The sequence below is a fragment of the Acartia tonsa genome, chromosome 1 (assembly GCF_053477335.1).
Source record: "Acartia tonsa isolate MP-2025a chromosome 1, ASM5347733v1, whole genome shotgun sequence".
In the NCBI taxonomy this organism is placed as follows: Eukaryota; Metazoa; Arthropoda; class Copepoda; order Calanoida; family Acartiidae; genus Acartia; species Acartia tonsa.
In genome coordinates, this window is record NC_137260.1 from 55,916,116 (window position 1) to 55,933,652 (window position 17,537).

At 31.4% G+C, this 17,537-nt stretch overlaps 1 protein-coding gene across 1 annotated transcript; it reads right to left on the reverse strand.

Moving 5' to 3' along the window:
- Positions 1-1,400: 1,400 nt before the first annotated feature.
- On the reverse strand, positions 1,401-17,537 carry LOC145324029 (uncharacterized). The gene is made up of 4 exons (XM_080166662.1): positions 17,431-17,537; positions 4,124-4,205; positions 3,512-3,550; positions 1,401-2,093 (listed from the first exon to the last, which is right to left on the reverse strand). The coding sequence occupies exons 1-4, from the start codon at positions 17,468-17,470 to the stop codon at positions 1,517-1,519; spliced, it is 738 nt and encodes a 245-aa protein (XP_080022788.1). The 5' UTR covers positions 17,471-17,537; the 3' UTR covers positions 1,401-1,516.

The window sequence follows — 17,537 nt, forward strand, 5'->3', positions numbered from 1 at the left end:
AAAAATAGCCATATTTACTATAATTAGATAATTATTTTAATATTTACGATACAGTATTTCATTTAAAACCTTAACAATTACTTAAGATTATACATTCCAATTTAGAAATGACAAAAAAACTTTCAGAAATTAAATCAAACATTTATGTAATGATTTATGTAAAAAGTAAGGAAGGGATATTTCATCAAAATAAAAACTATTTTGTCCTAAACTTTTTGCAAGTTTTCTTGAATATTACATACATTAAACAAATATTATGGGTTATACAATTATACAGAGCACCAAACTTTTGATTTCTGGTTTTTTCTTACATATTAACGACCAGCCTTACTATTAAAAACCAATATCTACCAAACATTGGTATTATTGCAATTTATAGTATGACAACTTTCTTATGTTGATATAAGGTCTTGGGCAAAATAGTTCCTTTTTGATAAAATTTTCCCTTCTAATTTTAAGATAAATTTGTTATATTAAAAAAAATTACTATGTGAAAATTTACAAATTTTTGATTATGCTTTCAAACACATTTATGTATTTTTGAGCTTTGAATATTTATGACAAAACTGGTTATCCATCATTACCGCAGAAATATCAATAGCTATTTTTTTGAAAAACGCCAATTTTTTCACATACCAATTATCATAGATTAATTTTAACATTATAAATTGATTTTCACATTGGGCTATTAGGAATTATTTTTAAGGGTAACTGATCTGATTTTGGATTTAATATGATACTAGATGTATATATCTTTATATAATTATGTGCTTATTTTGATATATATTTATGATTGGCTATTCAACGGATATGATGGTACACCGACCAAACTACTCTTTTTAAACACATTTGTTATGACAACGTTTTTATTCATGTTGACATGTTAAAGTTGTGAGATTATAGAAATATTGTTATTTTATTTTAATAGTTTTTATATAGTTATTTTATCTAGAATAAATGTTCCAAAATTTAAGAATTTTGTTTATTGCTAGTGGCTGCGCCACCAGAGATATATAGTGGCACATTTCTGAGGGGAAAGGGGGTGATAACTATTATTTGATTTAATTTTTAGGTAGTAAAAGGGGGAGTTATTCTCCCCCAAAATAGCCTTTTAAAACTTTCATGAGCCTATAAATAGTTTCACTGTTAAGGAGAACCATTTTGGTCCAATAGTTAGCGAGATAATTCACTGAAGACACGAATACACACACATACTCACACACATCCTGATACTTATCTATGAGGTCAATGCAAGATTTTAAGTAATAGAAATTCTATATTCCTTGAGGATCTGATTTTCTAGCTAAAGAGATGGAGTGTTTAGGTGTGCTATTATAAATGGTTTTATTTACTTGAGAACGCTAAATCGTGCTGTTTCATATTTCTATTTACCAATTAGTTTTAAACAAAAATCTTAAATTTTTATAATTAAATACTGAATTATTTTAATACTAGCTGTATTTACATACTTTATATAAATAGATTTTAACTTACAGGTTTAAAACTACAATAAATATTACACAAATGGAGCCCATTCTATTGTTGAATGTTGATTTTTATTAACCACAGCTGTGGTACCCTCGGTTGTTGTTGTATTTGGCCACTCAGCTGAAAATGGTGCCCACCCAAGAAAGACGGTTGTAGTTGTTGTTGCAGGCATTGTGGTAGTAGTTGTAGTGGTCGTTGTAATAGTCGTAGTTGTAGTGGTGGTCGTTGTAGTAGTCGTAGTTGTTGAAGTTGTCGTGGTGGATGTTGTCGTTGAAGTAGTTGTTGTTGTAGTTGTGGTGGTTGTAGTTGAAGTAGTTGTTGTTGTAGTCGTAGTTGTTGTTGTAATTGTCGTGGTGGTTGTAGTTGTCGTAGTGGATGTTGTAGTTGTTGATATAGTGGCTGTTGTCGTAGTTCTAGTAGTTGTCGTTGTTGTAGTTGTTGTTTTAGTAGTTGTTGTAGTCGTAGTTGTAGTGGTTGATGTTGTAGTTGTAGATGTTGTTGTTGTTGTTATAGTAGTGGTCGTTGTTGTAGTTGTTGAAGTAGTTGATGTCGTATCACAATTTGCAGGTACAACCAACACTTCATAAGCCTTTGCAAAACAATATCTGAAAAAGAAATATATTTTTTTACGTACCTTTAGTGCATTGTAAATACCGTTAAATGATATTTCAAACAACAGATCTATAGGGAGTGGGGACAAAACACCTAATTTAAAAATGCCTAACTAAAAACACCTAAGTTTAAAAATACCTAATGTTAAAAACACCTACGTTAAAAACACCTAATTTATAAATGCCTAATTTATAAATGCCTAATTTAAAAACGCCTAACTAAAAATGCCTAACTAAAAATACCTAATTTTAAAAATGTCTAATTTTAAAAACGCCTAATTTAAAAATACCTAATTCTAAAATATCTATTTTTTTCACTAAAATATTAAAATTTTGATAACATTAATACAATTGACTGGAGGATCTCCCTAGTCATTGAACCAATATGGTTCATCTTTACAATGAAGCTTCCCGTAGTTCATGGTTTAAAACGCTTTTGGGGAGGTTACCAACACCTTCCAATGAGAAATCGCCCTTTCAAAAAATCCCCCCCCCCTCCTCCCCCCGTTTTTTATATTTCTTTAATCTTTCTTTATAAAACTAGAACTAAAATGGGGGATGGTCAGGTCAACTATCACCCCCCAAGAAAGCGACACTACGGCTACTTATGTTAGGGAAAAAACCAATAAAAATTCATTTTCTTTTATTTTACTAATTAATTTATTTCTCATGAGTCATGTGAGGTGCCACAAACTAATCATAAAATTTTATTTTCAAAAGCAAAGCTTATCTATAATTAGGGTCGGTCCGTCCGTACGTCCGTCCAGTTTTCTATTTCAAAATATATTTTGAAATTTTGGAAGGGGGTTGTAACCCCCTCCCCCCCCCACACACTTATTGAATTCCCCTCCGCTCTAGAGGACTCTAGGGGGCGTAGCTGCCGGTTTAATATGTTCAACAACAGTTTTAAGATATGCCTAAAATTAGGTTTTTTTAAATTAGGTATTTTAAAATTAGGTATTTTTAAACTTCGGTATTTATAGTTAGGTGTTTATAAAATTAGGCATTTTTAAAATTAGGTGTTTTGTCACATTAGGCATTTTTAAAATTAGGTATTTTTAAATTAGACGTTTTTAAATTAGGTATTTATAAATTAGGTGTTTTGTCACATTAGACATTTATAAAATTAGGCATTTTTAAATTAGGTATTTTTAAATTAGGTGTTTTGTCCCCACTCCATCTATAGTATAGATGTATTTACAGAAAACTTCCTGCCTCCCTTTTCCAAGGGCCTTTTTTGTCTACTAGCAAACTGTTTTCTGTTACTTGGCTGTGTTAGTATTCTCGACACCCTTGTTTAATTTACAAAGACCCAATTGAGATTCGGCACAAATTCCTTGGGATGGGGACATACAGTTATATAACCCATTCCTCCTCTTATGTTTTACTATAATTTTCAAAAAGAACCTTACTTGTCATTTCCATCGCTATAGGAACATCCTCCTCCACACCTTAAAAATAGTTTAGAAATTATACCGTAATTATAATATTGTTTTGTAATTAATGTCTTTTTGAATTAAGAATAATGTTTGATATGTTAAACTAAATTATATTATTCACATTTTTTCTAAAACGTGAAATGTAAAAACAAAAATGAGCTAAATTTTAGTTTTTAGAAACTATTTTAAGTATTCTTCGTCACGAGAACTCGACAAACCCCACATGCAAATTTTTATTATTATAACTTCTTAAGGGCGTGATTCTCCTTCGATTTTTAAGTGATCATCTAGAGAAACCAGAGCATCATCAGCTTGTAATCGGATTCGATACTCTTAACACCAAAGGATATTAGGTTAAGTACATTTAACAGACAACCAACCCTTTGATTGCAGGACCTTTGTCTAAGAAGTCCTAACTGTGCATGGTAATTAAATGCGCCTAAAAGGCATTCCCCCTAATCTTAACAAAGCAGTAGCAACCAATTTTAACGTCTTTAGTTATGATGCTGTGTCTGGCCAAGATTCAAAACTATGACCTTTCCGACGACGAGTTGAGCCACGGTCGCAGGTTACATGCATACTTACGTGAGTTCTTTAGTAGATTCCAAAACAAACATGGTATTGTCTTTAGATAAACAGGAGTGACATTGTCCAGCTACCTCTAGACCTGAAAATTGAACATTTTAACATAAATGTTAATGAAAAATTTCTTGTTGATTTGTATATACTTTTTTATGTTATTTTTTGTTTTTATCTATTTTTCAACTCAAATATAGTGCCTATAAAAATGACGTCATATTGGCCTACTATTGGTCAATAAAAATGTATACTGGCCTGCCATTTGTAATTTAGTCTGCATGTGTATTGGACTATCATAGGTCATTTGTATTGTATGACGTCTTTTTGAATAGGCTCGAAAAAGAGCTACATGTATAAATATTGCTTTTCCTTTAAAATGTTATTATCTTATCATCCTTACAATAAAGTAACAGGATGTCTGTTTGTGTGTACCGAAGGATCTCGCTGATCGGGTTCTCCTTAACAGGGTAGCTTCTCACAGGTCCGGGGAAGGTTTATAACTATTTGGGGGGAGGGTACCACCACCCTCCCAGTAGAAAACGCCCCTAGAAAAACAAATATACCCCCCCCCAAAAAAAAAAAAATGTTAACAATTTTTTTAAATAAAATAAAAAATGAGGAGGGGAACACCCCCCCCCCCCAAAAAAAAAAAAAACCATCCCCTAGAGACCTCTAGGGGCTTATCCACTAGTATTATATAAAGCAGTAAGGTTTTTGGTCTTAAGCTTGAGATCCCGTAGGTTGCTGGTTCAAATGTGTTGTAATTTGAAGGGGAACTTTTGTATGTCTATGTATGGTTTTAGGCTATTTTCCTGACCTCCAACGTCCTCCCCTAGAGGGTCGAAGCAACTAGTACATTTATAATTCATTATTATTTTGTACAAAACAATTATAGAAATTATATGATACAGTAAAAGTCTTGATTTTCTCAATTAAGATTTACAATTAATTTAAAATGCACAGAGAACCTTTTGTGTATTACAACACAATTCTAACAACCATAACATTTAAATTTTCATTCATAACTCCATTTTGTGGAAATTTCACATTGTAAATGACATAATATATTATGGTTCACATTGCTCTATTAATCCTGTGAATTTAGAATTAGGTTTCACCAACTCAATTTAGATTTAAATTTTGTCCATTTTGTCAGGAATATAGGCATAGGGCAATGGGCATTTAATTTTTTTTAACCTGCATTTCAATATCTTGAGGCAATTTGTATCTGTATTTTTTTTTAAATCGGTAGAAACTTCAGCCAAATATCTCTCTATTGTTTATTAGTAATTTGGCTACAAACAGACCAAATCAAAACTAATTTCTACATTAATATTAGCTATGTTTGACAAATAACTAGCAGCTTTTTCTTAAGCGAAGTACTCGAAACTGCATTTATCGGCAATAAAATAAAACAGTCAATGCTTTGAATTTGTATTTAAAAAATTACCCCTCTTTCTATAACCAGCGTAATGTTTAGAGTTAAATTGTTACAAACCATAGGAATCAAGAATAATTATATTTTTTAGATTTTCCTATCCCTAGAATTCTGCAATTCTACCCCCCCCCCCCCCCATCCCCACTTGTTATCTTGCAGAGACAGATTTAAATACATCTAAAATGATCCAGGAATTCACATTTACTTTTTCTAATGACTTGGAATTTGCAAATTGCTGGATAATTTACAATTCAGTTATCTTTGCGAAAAGATTTATTTTAATGTGAAATAATCCAATTCATTGTCACTTTTTATATTACAAAGTAGTTGGTTGATTGTATGTTTCGGAGAATCTCTTGAACAGCTAAAACAAAGAGTTTTGTTTTAATGTGAAGCTTAAAGGTAAAAGTCGTTACAATCCCTACGTCCCTGCTAGGACAAAAATGCAGGTATCTAAAGGGATGAGACAATGCCCGATAAATTGATTTAAATCCCCAATGATGCTACACAAAATTCCCTCTTCTGTAGATTATTAGTTAAAAACGTTTGTGAATCGACCAATTAAAATTCATAAAAAGTCACAAAGTTGTTGTGACAACAATAAGAAAATGTTATTAAAAACTTTGGGGACTAGTGTAATAACAGCTCATTGTCCCCTTTCTTCCTCGAAAATGTCCGTTTCTTTCCGAGAAAATATAACACATTTTAAAGTATACATTGATACATAAAAATACACGAGAAAAAGTTAAAAACAAGGATGACAACAAACAGAAGGAGCGAAGCATTAAATCATAGATAATAATACAGACAAGGAGATTCAAAAAGCATTTATAAATTAAAGAATATATTTATTGGAGAAAAAATTATGAAACCTTTTTACATTTATAATATCTATATTTTGTTTGATAACTGACAGACTGACGGTCAAAGTAAATTCCATACTAGATGCTCAGAACAACGGGAAATTTAGTTTTGACTGACGTGTATCTTGAATAGGAGCCGAGAAAATTACGTTTCCTTCTCTTTGTCTATTACGGACAGACGGACGGGCATTTAGAATTATAGAGTAGAAAAGGGAAAAGAAAAGTCGTACTTCCTAGGAGGGGGGGGGGGGGACTATTATGTCCATTTACCATAATTGCTTTTGAGGATTAGTTTGTAGAGCGCCAACAATCTACTTTATAGCCCTTTTTAATGCAGGAACAAAGCTTTACAATTTTAAAAGAGTTTTAGTTAGTTGAGAATTCAGTGGCGGAGTTTAGAATTTACAATTTTTATTGCCTGCTTTATTACATCATTTTGCAAAATATCTAAATCAAATGTTTATTATCTAGGTCACTGTGCTTTATAACTGGGGCGTGCATGTGATAATAGGGCAGTGGGGGGGGGGGGGGGGGGGAGAATAAGCCTTAAGAGAAGAAATATTTTATGAGCATGTATAAAAAAAATATTCAAAATAAAGGCTTTATAGTATAAAACTATTTTCATATAAAAATTACTAACCAAAACTAGTTCTTTAAAGGCAAGAAAGTTATAAACTTTAAAACATGAAGATTAATTTAATTCAATTTTTAATTTTGTTTATAATCATATTACACAAATTAAATAATTAAAAATATCAAACTCTACAATTTTAATAATGAAATTTTATATGAAATATATAGCACAAATGCTGCGCATAATTTGAAATTAATTTGTTATAAGTGATAAAAAAACTGTGTAATTTTTTTAAAAAAATTCTGCCACATGCCTTTAGAATAAATTATAAAAGAAAGTTGTCTGGGGCAAGGGTATGGCAAATGTTTAAATGGTTATGCAAATACCAGGATTAAAATACAAGTCTCCAAGGATACAAAACCTGAGGGCTCTGTTAAACTATTGTGCTGCTATTAATTCAACATAAGAAGAATTAACATTAACTCCTTAATTCAAGAAAATGGATTTAACTTTTTTTTGGTAAAATTATTGCTGACCCAATTAGAAAAGTTTTGATTTTAGAGAGGTTTCACATAGGTCCCGGATTTGTTTTAATATATTTGATTTCTTAAACAAAGTCTTGGGGATGGTGTTTGGCCTTTCGTATAAAGACCTCTCCTTAATGCTAGGGTTTAAGCCGCGTGTAACTGCTTTAATGTGCAGAAGAGTATAACTTTAAAAATAATTCCAAGTAAACTTAAGTTTCCAAGTTTAACAGTTACGCCCAGGTAGAGATAGATTGCTGCGGACATTTTATGGTTACATTTTTAACTACAAACTTAAATTAAAATTTTATTGCCCAAAGAACAGAAAAATATATGTTATTTTAATATAAATTTTCAAAAATCAACAATTGCCTACGTAAGCAATCTACAAGAAGAAAAACATTAAATTAAAAGGTTTGAAATATTGCTTTTAAAATTACTTTCTTGAATTATTTAAATCCGTCAACAATCAATTTTCGTGTACCATAAGAGGGCCATACATAGAAAGTAATAGAGTTGCTGTGATTTAATAAAAAATATGAGTGTTCATAATTTTAGCCTAATGCTGAAAATTCCAAATTGGGTTATCACAATTATCTTTTTGTAGTATTTTTTCTACCATAAGCGTTCACGTGGGGGAGGAGAGGGGTGTAACTGTATGCATCATTGCAATCCCCCCCCCCCCCCCCCCAAGAAAATTTTCATGTATGATTAAAAACTTCACGGGGGTTAAAACATTATTTTGCTGCCACTCCTTGAAATCTTTATAAGGGGAAGTTAAAAATTTAGACCACTTTTCACACACCCTCGCAACCCCCATTTTCCAGCAAAATAGCCTTGGTGTTTCCATTATTTTCTTGAGTCACCCTACCTCTGATCACCTTGTGTGTATAGTAGTTGTGTTTATAAAGTTGAGCTAATGTTGAAAATGGTATTTCTAAAAGGTTTTACAAAAGTTAAAAGCCCTCTCTGTCTTCATCCAATTTCAAAACAACACCAAGAGTTCAAACTTATCTGTAGCAAAGCTACTCTGTAACTAGGGTGTAGCATTCTGTGCGTCACTAAGATAATATAGCCTATACACAGTTTTTCACTACGCATTAGGTTTGTTTACGCTCCACAAGCTTTGACACCCCTGATTTTAACCACACCCCCACTAAAAATTTTAGAAAATATATTTTATCCCCTTCCCTAAAAAAAAGCGTGGACGTCCTTGATGTTAATATATTTCTATTTATTCTGTATAACATAATTTTTACCTTCATTTAAGCTTAATATAATTATCTAATCTAAATTTTAGTTTGTTAGTTGTTGCTGCGCTAGTTATGAACATAATTATCTCTGGTTTTGTTTTTGGCCTGGGCAGTAGTAGTGCCTGTTTATCCTCCTAGTTGGGAAACTTCTGGACCAAAGCATTAGCACGATAATTACATTTTATCAGATAATATATAGAAGAGTATATGTTGTACAATATATATTTTAAAATTCTATTTATAATGTAAAGTAGAATAATGTCTATTTGTTTATCTATATGCTGTTTGTCCATATGTCTATCTTTCTATATCTCCATATATCTGTCATTCTTTATGTTTGTCCATATGTCTATCTTTCTATATCTCCATATGTCTGTCATTCTGTATGTTTGTCCATATATCTGACTATATGTCTCTCTCTCCATATGTTCATATGAATTTCTATCCATATTCACTTTAAAACATACTAATTTTAATAGTTAAAACGTTTTTCAGCCTATTTTTAATAAGGCTATTTTAAGACATGAAAACATATTTTGTTTTAAGCAATCATTTTCAGTAATTTTTTATTAAAAAAATATGATAATTATATTGTATTACACATTGTATCGAAGCTATACAAAGTGAGCTAATAATGAGCCGAGAGACGTCAATAGATCTATCTCTTTTTAAGGGGTTTCCTTTCCCACTTCTCCTCTCATCCCTCATTTTTATGACGTCACATGTTAAATATTTTATGACACTTTTAAAACTCAAAAAAAACCATTTTTTTTCTTTGAATTCTCCGTTCTATCGGATATAATCGTCTACATTTAAGTGTAGTTTACTATAGGTATTATCCCTTTCACCTATTGCAAATTTACTTTCTAAGTCTATTTCCAAACAAACAAACAAAGAACCCTGGACTATAAATCATGGCTTGATAGAGTAGATAAATTGGAGGGAGGAGAACTAAAGGGAGGGGGCACTAATTTTTCCAACCTCTAAATGTAATATTTCATGTGTGGTTCTTAATGAATGGCCAGAAAGCTTTGTGTTATTTAAAAGCGAAGCTTTTTTATAATCAAGCTCGGTCTGTCCATACGTCCATCCTTTTCGTTTATTTAGACATGTTAGATTTGTCCTATCGATTTCAAACGTCCATTTAAAAGATGCTGATCTTTTACTTTTTTATAACAATTTTTCATGTGATAAATTATCCTACCCGTCCTAAAAATGTAAGTATGTCCTGTAACATTACTTAAGCAATTTTTCAACAAATTTACTTTAATTTTTGTCTAAAATTAGATATGTATATTAAGCTTATTCAGTAATGAAACTCTGCAAATGTTAATATTTGTTTGTCTTGCCATTTGAGAGCTTCTCTTTTATGGATGTTGATATCCTTGTTTACCAATTCTTTACTTTAATAAACACATAAACATTCATATTTAAATTATTAGTTATTAAAGTCCATGTAGAATGAGTAGTTATTTGTATTACATATGAAAGATGAAAAGTATTTAGAACTTTAAATATGAAATTGTAAATTGTTCTGTTAAGTGCTTTGCTAAAATCAAACTTACACTAATTATATCATTATTGATTAAACAATATGTTTTACTTTTAAATCAAATGATAAGCTTGTGTTAAAATGGAGGCTTTTCTATATTAATGATCGGTCCGTACAGCATTTCCCATTGTTAATCTAAGCATTTTATAATTACCCTACAAATTTAAAACTTGGCACGATAATTCCTGTATTAGTTAGTTACAATTTTAAAAAAGCGTAGCAATTCTAAAATTAAAGTTTATATGTCCAATTTAAACATAATGGTTATTGGGTTTGGAAATCATGATTTTTTTATAAAGATATAATCATGCCTTTCACTTGATTTTTGAATATTGATTCGAAGGACGGTTAGGTATAATGTTATAAGCGAAGTATTTTTATAATCAAAACTTTGGATCATAGAAAGAAAACGAATTTGCAGGTTTCATCGTATTTTCACAGTAGCTTTTCTCCTATATCTATTTGGGATAAATTTTTACGGATTTTTTTCTAAACTTCTAAAAAATATTGAATATCAATGTCTTTTTCACTTTTAATTTGTTAATTCTTGTTTGTCTGACTGATTTGTTGGGCGTTTTTTTATCAAATATAAGCACATGTAAAATCATAGCATATATATAGTCTTTCCTTATAATTAAAACAAAATATATTTTAATAAATGTTTGATGCATTAGATTACTCGCCTAGAAAGCATCCACATTAGATACACTTTACTAATGGTTCCTCTGATGCATTCAGCCTGCCCTATTACCAGGAAAACAGGGATATATCAATGGAAGATTAATTACCTCACAACTAATTTATATTTTAGGTTAATAATTAGCCCATCAGACAACCAACCCTTTGATTGCACGACCTTTTCTTAGAAGTCCTAACTGTGCATGTTAGTCAGTCGCGTCTGTTTTGGGCAAAGGCATTCCCCCTACTCTAACAATTTGTGTCGCTTACCTGACATAGCAGCAAAAGGAACCATTTGAAACGTCTTTAGTTTTTACGTGGTGTCGGGCCGAGATTCGAACCGATCCCCTCCTTAAAAACGAGCGGTTTTTCTATATTAGAATATTTATTAGTAGCGAAGCTACTCTATAATTCACTATGTCCGTCCGTCAGTCCGTCAGTCAGTCCGTAACGCTATGGGGGAAATGGGATTTACTCAGCTCCTATAAAAGATAGGATTCTGAAATTTTTTGACAACATTCCCATCATTAAGGAGCACAATTAACTATAAAACATCAATGGCGGTCGGACGGCTTTTTAGCAGGTTTTAGGCTATTTTTTTAATTTTGCACATTTTCCCCCATATCTTTGGTGTTTATGGTCCGATTTTCAAAATTTTTTCAGTTAAAGATATCAAAATTAAATTTTCCGTCGTTTGGAGAAAACAATATTGACGGTCAGACTGCCTTTTTGCAGGTTTTTGGCTATTTTTATATTTTTTACATTTTCTCCCATATCTTTGGTGTTTATGATCCGATTTTTAAAATTTTTTCAGTTATACATATCAAAATCAAATTTCACATTGTTTGAAGAAAACAACTATGACAGTCAGACTGCCTTTTTGCAGGTTTTTGGCTATTTTATATTTTTTACATTTTCCCCCATATCTTTGGTGTTTATGGTCCGATTTTCAAAATTTTTTCAGTTAAAAATATCAAAATTAAATTTTCCTTCGTTTGGAGAAAACAATAATGACGGTCAGACTGCCTTTTTGCAGGTTTCTGGCTATTTTTATATTTTTTACATTTTCCCACATATCTTTGGTGTTTTTAGTCCGATTTTCAAATTTTTTTCAGTTAAAGATATCAAAATTAAATTTCACGTCGTTTGAAGAAACAACCATGACGGTCAGTCCCATCCACAAAATTTTGTGCTTCGCTACGTATGGATGTTGTCATCCTTGTTTATTTATAATTTGTAAGAGCTTCAGATTTTTAGACCAAGGACCTCTAATTTATTGTTTTAGAGTTGGTAAAAATCTCAAAAGGGGTGTAATTCATCTTTGGAAGGAAATGGGGGTAAAATGGCACCACCTGAAATCTGTTATATTTTTAAAATATTGGGTAAATTTAGACAAACTTTTTTTAGGAAGGGGGGCGGTTAATACCACCTTAACCCCAAATTGCAGTATTTTTATAATTTATATTAATAACTAAAAATCAACCTACCATTTTCCCATATCTGTATCCCTGTGTTAAAATACACTTTCTCTGCCAGCGTTTCATGTTTATACTAGTAGGGCATCCGAATCAAAGACAGGGAATTATTTTCATTGATTTAATTATTCTGTGTTTGCTTATGTATTGTTAAAAAATAGTCCATATATCTTTAATTCAACTTTCTATAAATCTTATAGAGTAAATATCTCAAAAACAAGTTCAAAAGTTTTAAGTCATACCAACATTGCATGATTAAAATAAATTTATATTAATCTCTGTTTCTCATTTTGTTCTATTTAACATCTTAGAAAAATTATATGAATGGCTAGGTAGCTATTTATGCCTTTTTTTTGACGGCGCATAGATTATAGAACATTTGTAAAATGCATTCAAAATTTTTATTTACTAAATTAAACTGTAAAGACATTAGGATGTAGACAAAGGGTTAAGGTTTCCAAACCTTAGAGATTCCTTTATAATTTTAAAAACCCTACTCCCTAATTGTATAGCCTTAAAAATTTTACTTTAGCCTAATGGTAATTTCAATATGGTAGATAAATATTGGATTTTTTATTTTCTTGACTTACAGTTGCGCACATTCAGGATCTTTGTATTCGAAGGGTTAGATAAGGGAAGAAAATAGTCTAAAATCATCCTGAGACTTAAAATATTAAAATTAAAATAGCCTAAAACCATCCCGGTATCAATGTAAAGCTTCTCTAAAATTGATAACCCAGTAGCTATCAAAATTTTAAGCTACAGTTAAGTTCGGCGGTGTTGTAATTATTCTAAAGTTTTCTCTGGTTACTCTTAATAGCAGGATGAGTGTTGGGGTCAAACTGGTTCAGAGATTGAAAAATTGAGGGGAAAATATTGGGTATGAAGAATCAGGGATCTAAAGGGATAAGACAATGGCCGATAAATTGATGTACATCCACAATGATGATACAAAAAAATACCCTTTCTGTGGATAACAATTAATGGTTGAAACGTTTGGATATTCAACTTAATTAACCATACGACCAAAATTTCATAAAAATAAAAGTTGTTAAACCAAAGAATTAGAAAATGTTATTGTTATTATAAAACTTTGGGGACTAATGCAATAAACAGCCAAATGTCCCCTCCCTTCCTGCTGAAGAAAAACCAAAGGAGAAAATTGAAAAAGTCAGAAAAAAAAAAATTATATTAGTATTTTAAAATAAAAGAAAATAAAGAGAAAGGTTTATATTATAGGGTAAATTTTCAGACAAATTCAATGCACTTCTATGGAAAGTTGGCGAAAATAAAGTTTTAGGAAATGCCCTTTAATCTGTTTCAGTGACTTACTCACTAATCATCTGAGATTATCTCTCTGCCAGTTCTTAATCCAATAGGATTAAACAATAGAAGGACATTGAGCATACGACATATTTTCTCATTGACATTTACATTTTCACATTTACGTTCGTGTGTACAGTTTAAAATCCTAAATTTCCAAACATAAAAGCATACGTTTTGAAAAGTCTGTAACTGATAGCTCTTATGGTTAATTTAGACATGATAAATTATCCTATCGAGTTTAAACTCTGCATGATAATTCCTGTAACAAATAGGTACGATTAAGAAAGCATAGCAACTGTATAATCGGAAGATGATTAAAGTCCATCCACAGATTATGACGTCATACGATAAAATAGCCAATGAGAGGTCAGTATACACAGTAATTGTCCAATGGTAAAATTTATGCTGGCCTCTCATTTGCTATTTTATCGTATGCTGTCATAATCTGTGGAGGGACTTTAATCATCTTCGTATAATCACTACTCAACACGTAGCGCAACCGATCGTCTTCGCTCATCACAGCTTCATAACTAAAGATGTTAAAAATGATTCATACTGCTGATATGTCAGATGCGCGACTTCCAGACAATGGTCGTGCAATCAAAGAGTTGGTTGTCTATCTATCTACTCTTAAAAGGGCAATGAATTTTGGACCCAATTAAAACTACTATTGTGCATCTATTCTAAAACATCTTTTGTTAATCCGACTCTCTATTTAATATAATCTTTTCACAATTTTTCTTTGTGTTTTGTCTGGCCAAGGGCTTTGATGTAGGCAAATGTTTTTTTTTTATTATTATAGTAATAGTTTGTTTGTAGGTTGATTCAATAATCGAATTCAATAAAAGCACATCATGTAACAGGATGTGTGTATGTGTGTGTGTCTGTCTGTGCCGAATAATCTCGCTAACCGCTGAATTTTATATGGTTCTCTTAGCTTCTCATAGGTCCTGGGAAGGTTTATAGCTATTTGGGGGAGGATACCCCCACCCTCCCACTAATATAAAAAAAAATTACCCCCCCCCCCAAAAAAAAAATCCTCCGTCTTTTTTTTCTTTCTTTTTAAATCTAAAATAAGACACAACCCAATCTGTCCCGATTTTGTATCACTTTGAAAAGTGCGATTCCAGTTACGTCATATACGTTTTGGAAAAGAAAAAGGGAAGGGGGGAAGAAAATCTCTTCAAAAGAGATGGGAGAAAAGGGAAGAGATTTTCTTCCCCCCTTCCCTTTTTATATGACGTCACAGGAATCGCACTTTTCAAAAGTGATACAAAATCGGGACAGATTGGGTTGTGTCCTAAAATAAAAATTTGTTTTATTGAGTTCAAACCCCCCATCCCATCCCCTCCTCAAGTATCTATAGAGGCCTCGAGGGGCATACCTGCAAGTCTAATGATTCATTGCATTTGGAAGGGTTAAAGGTTTGTAACTCCATTCCACCAAAACATTTATAGTTAAATATGAACAATTTTAAGTACTTAATAGGAAGACGAAGAAAGCCACTCAAAAAATCAGTATGTTACGTCATAAAAACGAGGGATTATACATCTCTATTTAGGGGTTTTTTTTCGCACTTCTTATCTCCTCATCCCTCATTTATGACGTCATTGAGGGACATTCTTCGTCTTCACTTAATAGTAAATTTATTTAAGGAGGGAGAGAGGGAGGGGAAAAGTCGACCGTTTAGTGTTTACTTTAGTTCGATGGGAAAGGTAAATTCACTGGGAAGGAGAACCATATCGGTTCAGTGGTTAGCGTGATCTTTCGCTACAGATAAACACACAAAGACAGATAAACATCCTGTTACTTATATATTATAGTTGCTGATCTATTTAAAAATACTGCTTGCAATACAAATTTCCGCATATTCCAACTGAAAAGTTGTAAATTTAAATTGTAAAATCTAATTTTGAAAATGGAATTAAATGATAATGTGAAGTTTGGCATAATTATGTTCAGTTAGAGTTTGATTAGACTGCAGCTCAATCCTTAAAAATTTATTCTTTCAGATTCCATGAATGTTTGCAACAGACAGACAAACGTCTATTTGTGACTACATTCAACCGCTGGGCCGATTTAGTTCTCATCTACAAATATTTTAGGTCCAAGACATGTTTATTGCTATTTTGGGGAAAGTTAACTCCAAGTCCACCCTCCCAAGAGATTTCGCTCCTGGAAAAAAATCCCCAAACTACAATATTATTTTACTCCTTCGAAAAACAATTGGAAGATGACGGTCGAATTTATTCATACCTTGTCCCTTCAATCAAGTGCTCACAGAGGCCTCTAGAGGCATGTAATATTATAAGTCACGATCACACTAATCTAAGACATGGCGACTAAAATAAATTAAGAGGGAAACAAGGTATTTAAGGTCTGTACTGTGATGTATATATGAATTAACAAACATACATATTAACCCTAATATAGAGTACAGGAAAATATTCATTAAATCAACAAGGCACCCATACACTCACTACACCACACATACAAAGTACTAACGGGCTCGGCAGCCGCACCAGCCCCTTTTTTTCAGACAAAACTCTGCCAATCATAGTATTAAGCCGACAAAATTGTAGATAATCTGCAGCTGCATCCGCTATATATAATTCTTTATCAATTAGGGCAATATTTTTGTATAATTTTGTTTAGCCGCGGTCATGTTTTTTAACTGGCAAAATGGCCGGATATCCGGCCCAACCCTAATTATTACTAACCAATTATCTAAAAAAGGAACGTGCTTTTAACTCAAAAATGATTTTCAAGTACTTTGTAATAATATCTTATTACTATTAAATAATGTATTACTTTAAAATGTACTAATTTAACCTAACATACTAACAAAACAATAATCATTAATTTTATTTACTTTGTAGTATATTGTTTCTTTTATGAAATAAATATTCTAAAACCAACCAACAATTGTTCGGCCACTTTTCTCAGCAATCTACAGACGCAATTAAGCAAAAATAAATGTTGATCTGCCTTACCCTGTAACATACATACATAATCCATTCAAACTTATTATTGAGTTCATTAACTGAACTGGGTTAAAGTTATGTAATTTCAATGCCTGAATTAGGAAAAATATTCCTGTGCTTATTAGAAAAATAAATTTCTTTTTATATAATGTCAATAGAATTATTATAAAGTTATTATAATCATTTGTAAATTAAAATCATGATTTAAAAAGTCAGAAGATTTAAAGAAAAGGTTTCACGGCAATTCCCTAATATCGCATATGGACCATAAACACACAATTAAAAAAAAATAATAAATACTATTTTTAAAAAAAGGATGACAACATCCATAGAAGCAAAGCTCTAAAATTAGACGTTATGACAAATGAACATAAACACTTGTAGAGTGTCAGAACTTAATAAGCAGAATATTAATTTTTAAGTCTAATTAAATTGTATATAAATGTGATGAAAAAATACTAGATACTATTTTTTAATGACCTACTTAACTTTTTAAGACTTGATTATGGAGATGCTTCGCTTACAATATTGTACCTTGTTGTTCTGAGAATCGATATTCCAAAAATCCGATGAATCTGATAGTTATATCATACAAGTTAAGAAATTATGTTATAAAATAATTGCAACAGATGCAAGTATAACCAACCTGTTAAAGTTATCAAAAATATAAATGAATATGAAATCATTGTTATCACTAGAGTTGCAGACAACCTACTGAATTTTTAAGAATATTCAGTGTACAGTCATTTATTT

Coding starts and splice junctions, on each gene's coding strand:
- LOC145324029 (XM_080166662.1), bottom strand. CDS start 17,470: ATGATTTCATATTCATTTATATTTTTGATAACTTTAACAG. Junction 3,551..4,123: donor GAATCTACTAAAGAACTCAC/GTAAGTATGCAT, acceptor ACTATTTTTAAG/GTGTGGAGGAGGATGTTCCT. Junction 2,094..3,511: donor TATAGCGATGGAAATGACAA/GTAAGGTTCTTT, acceptor TTTCTTTTTCAG/ATATTGTTTTGCAAAGGCTT.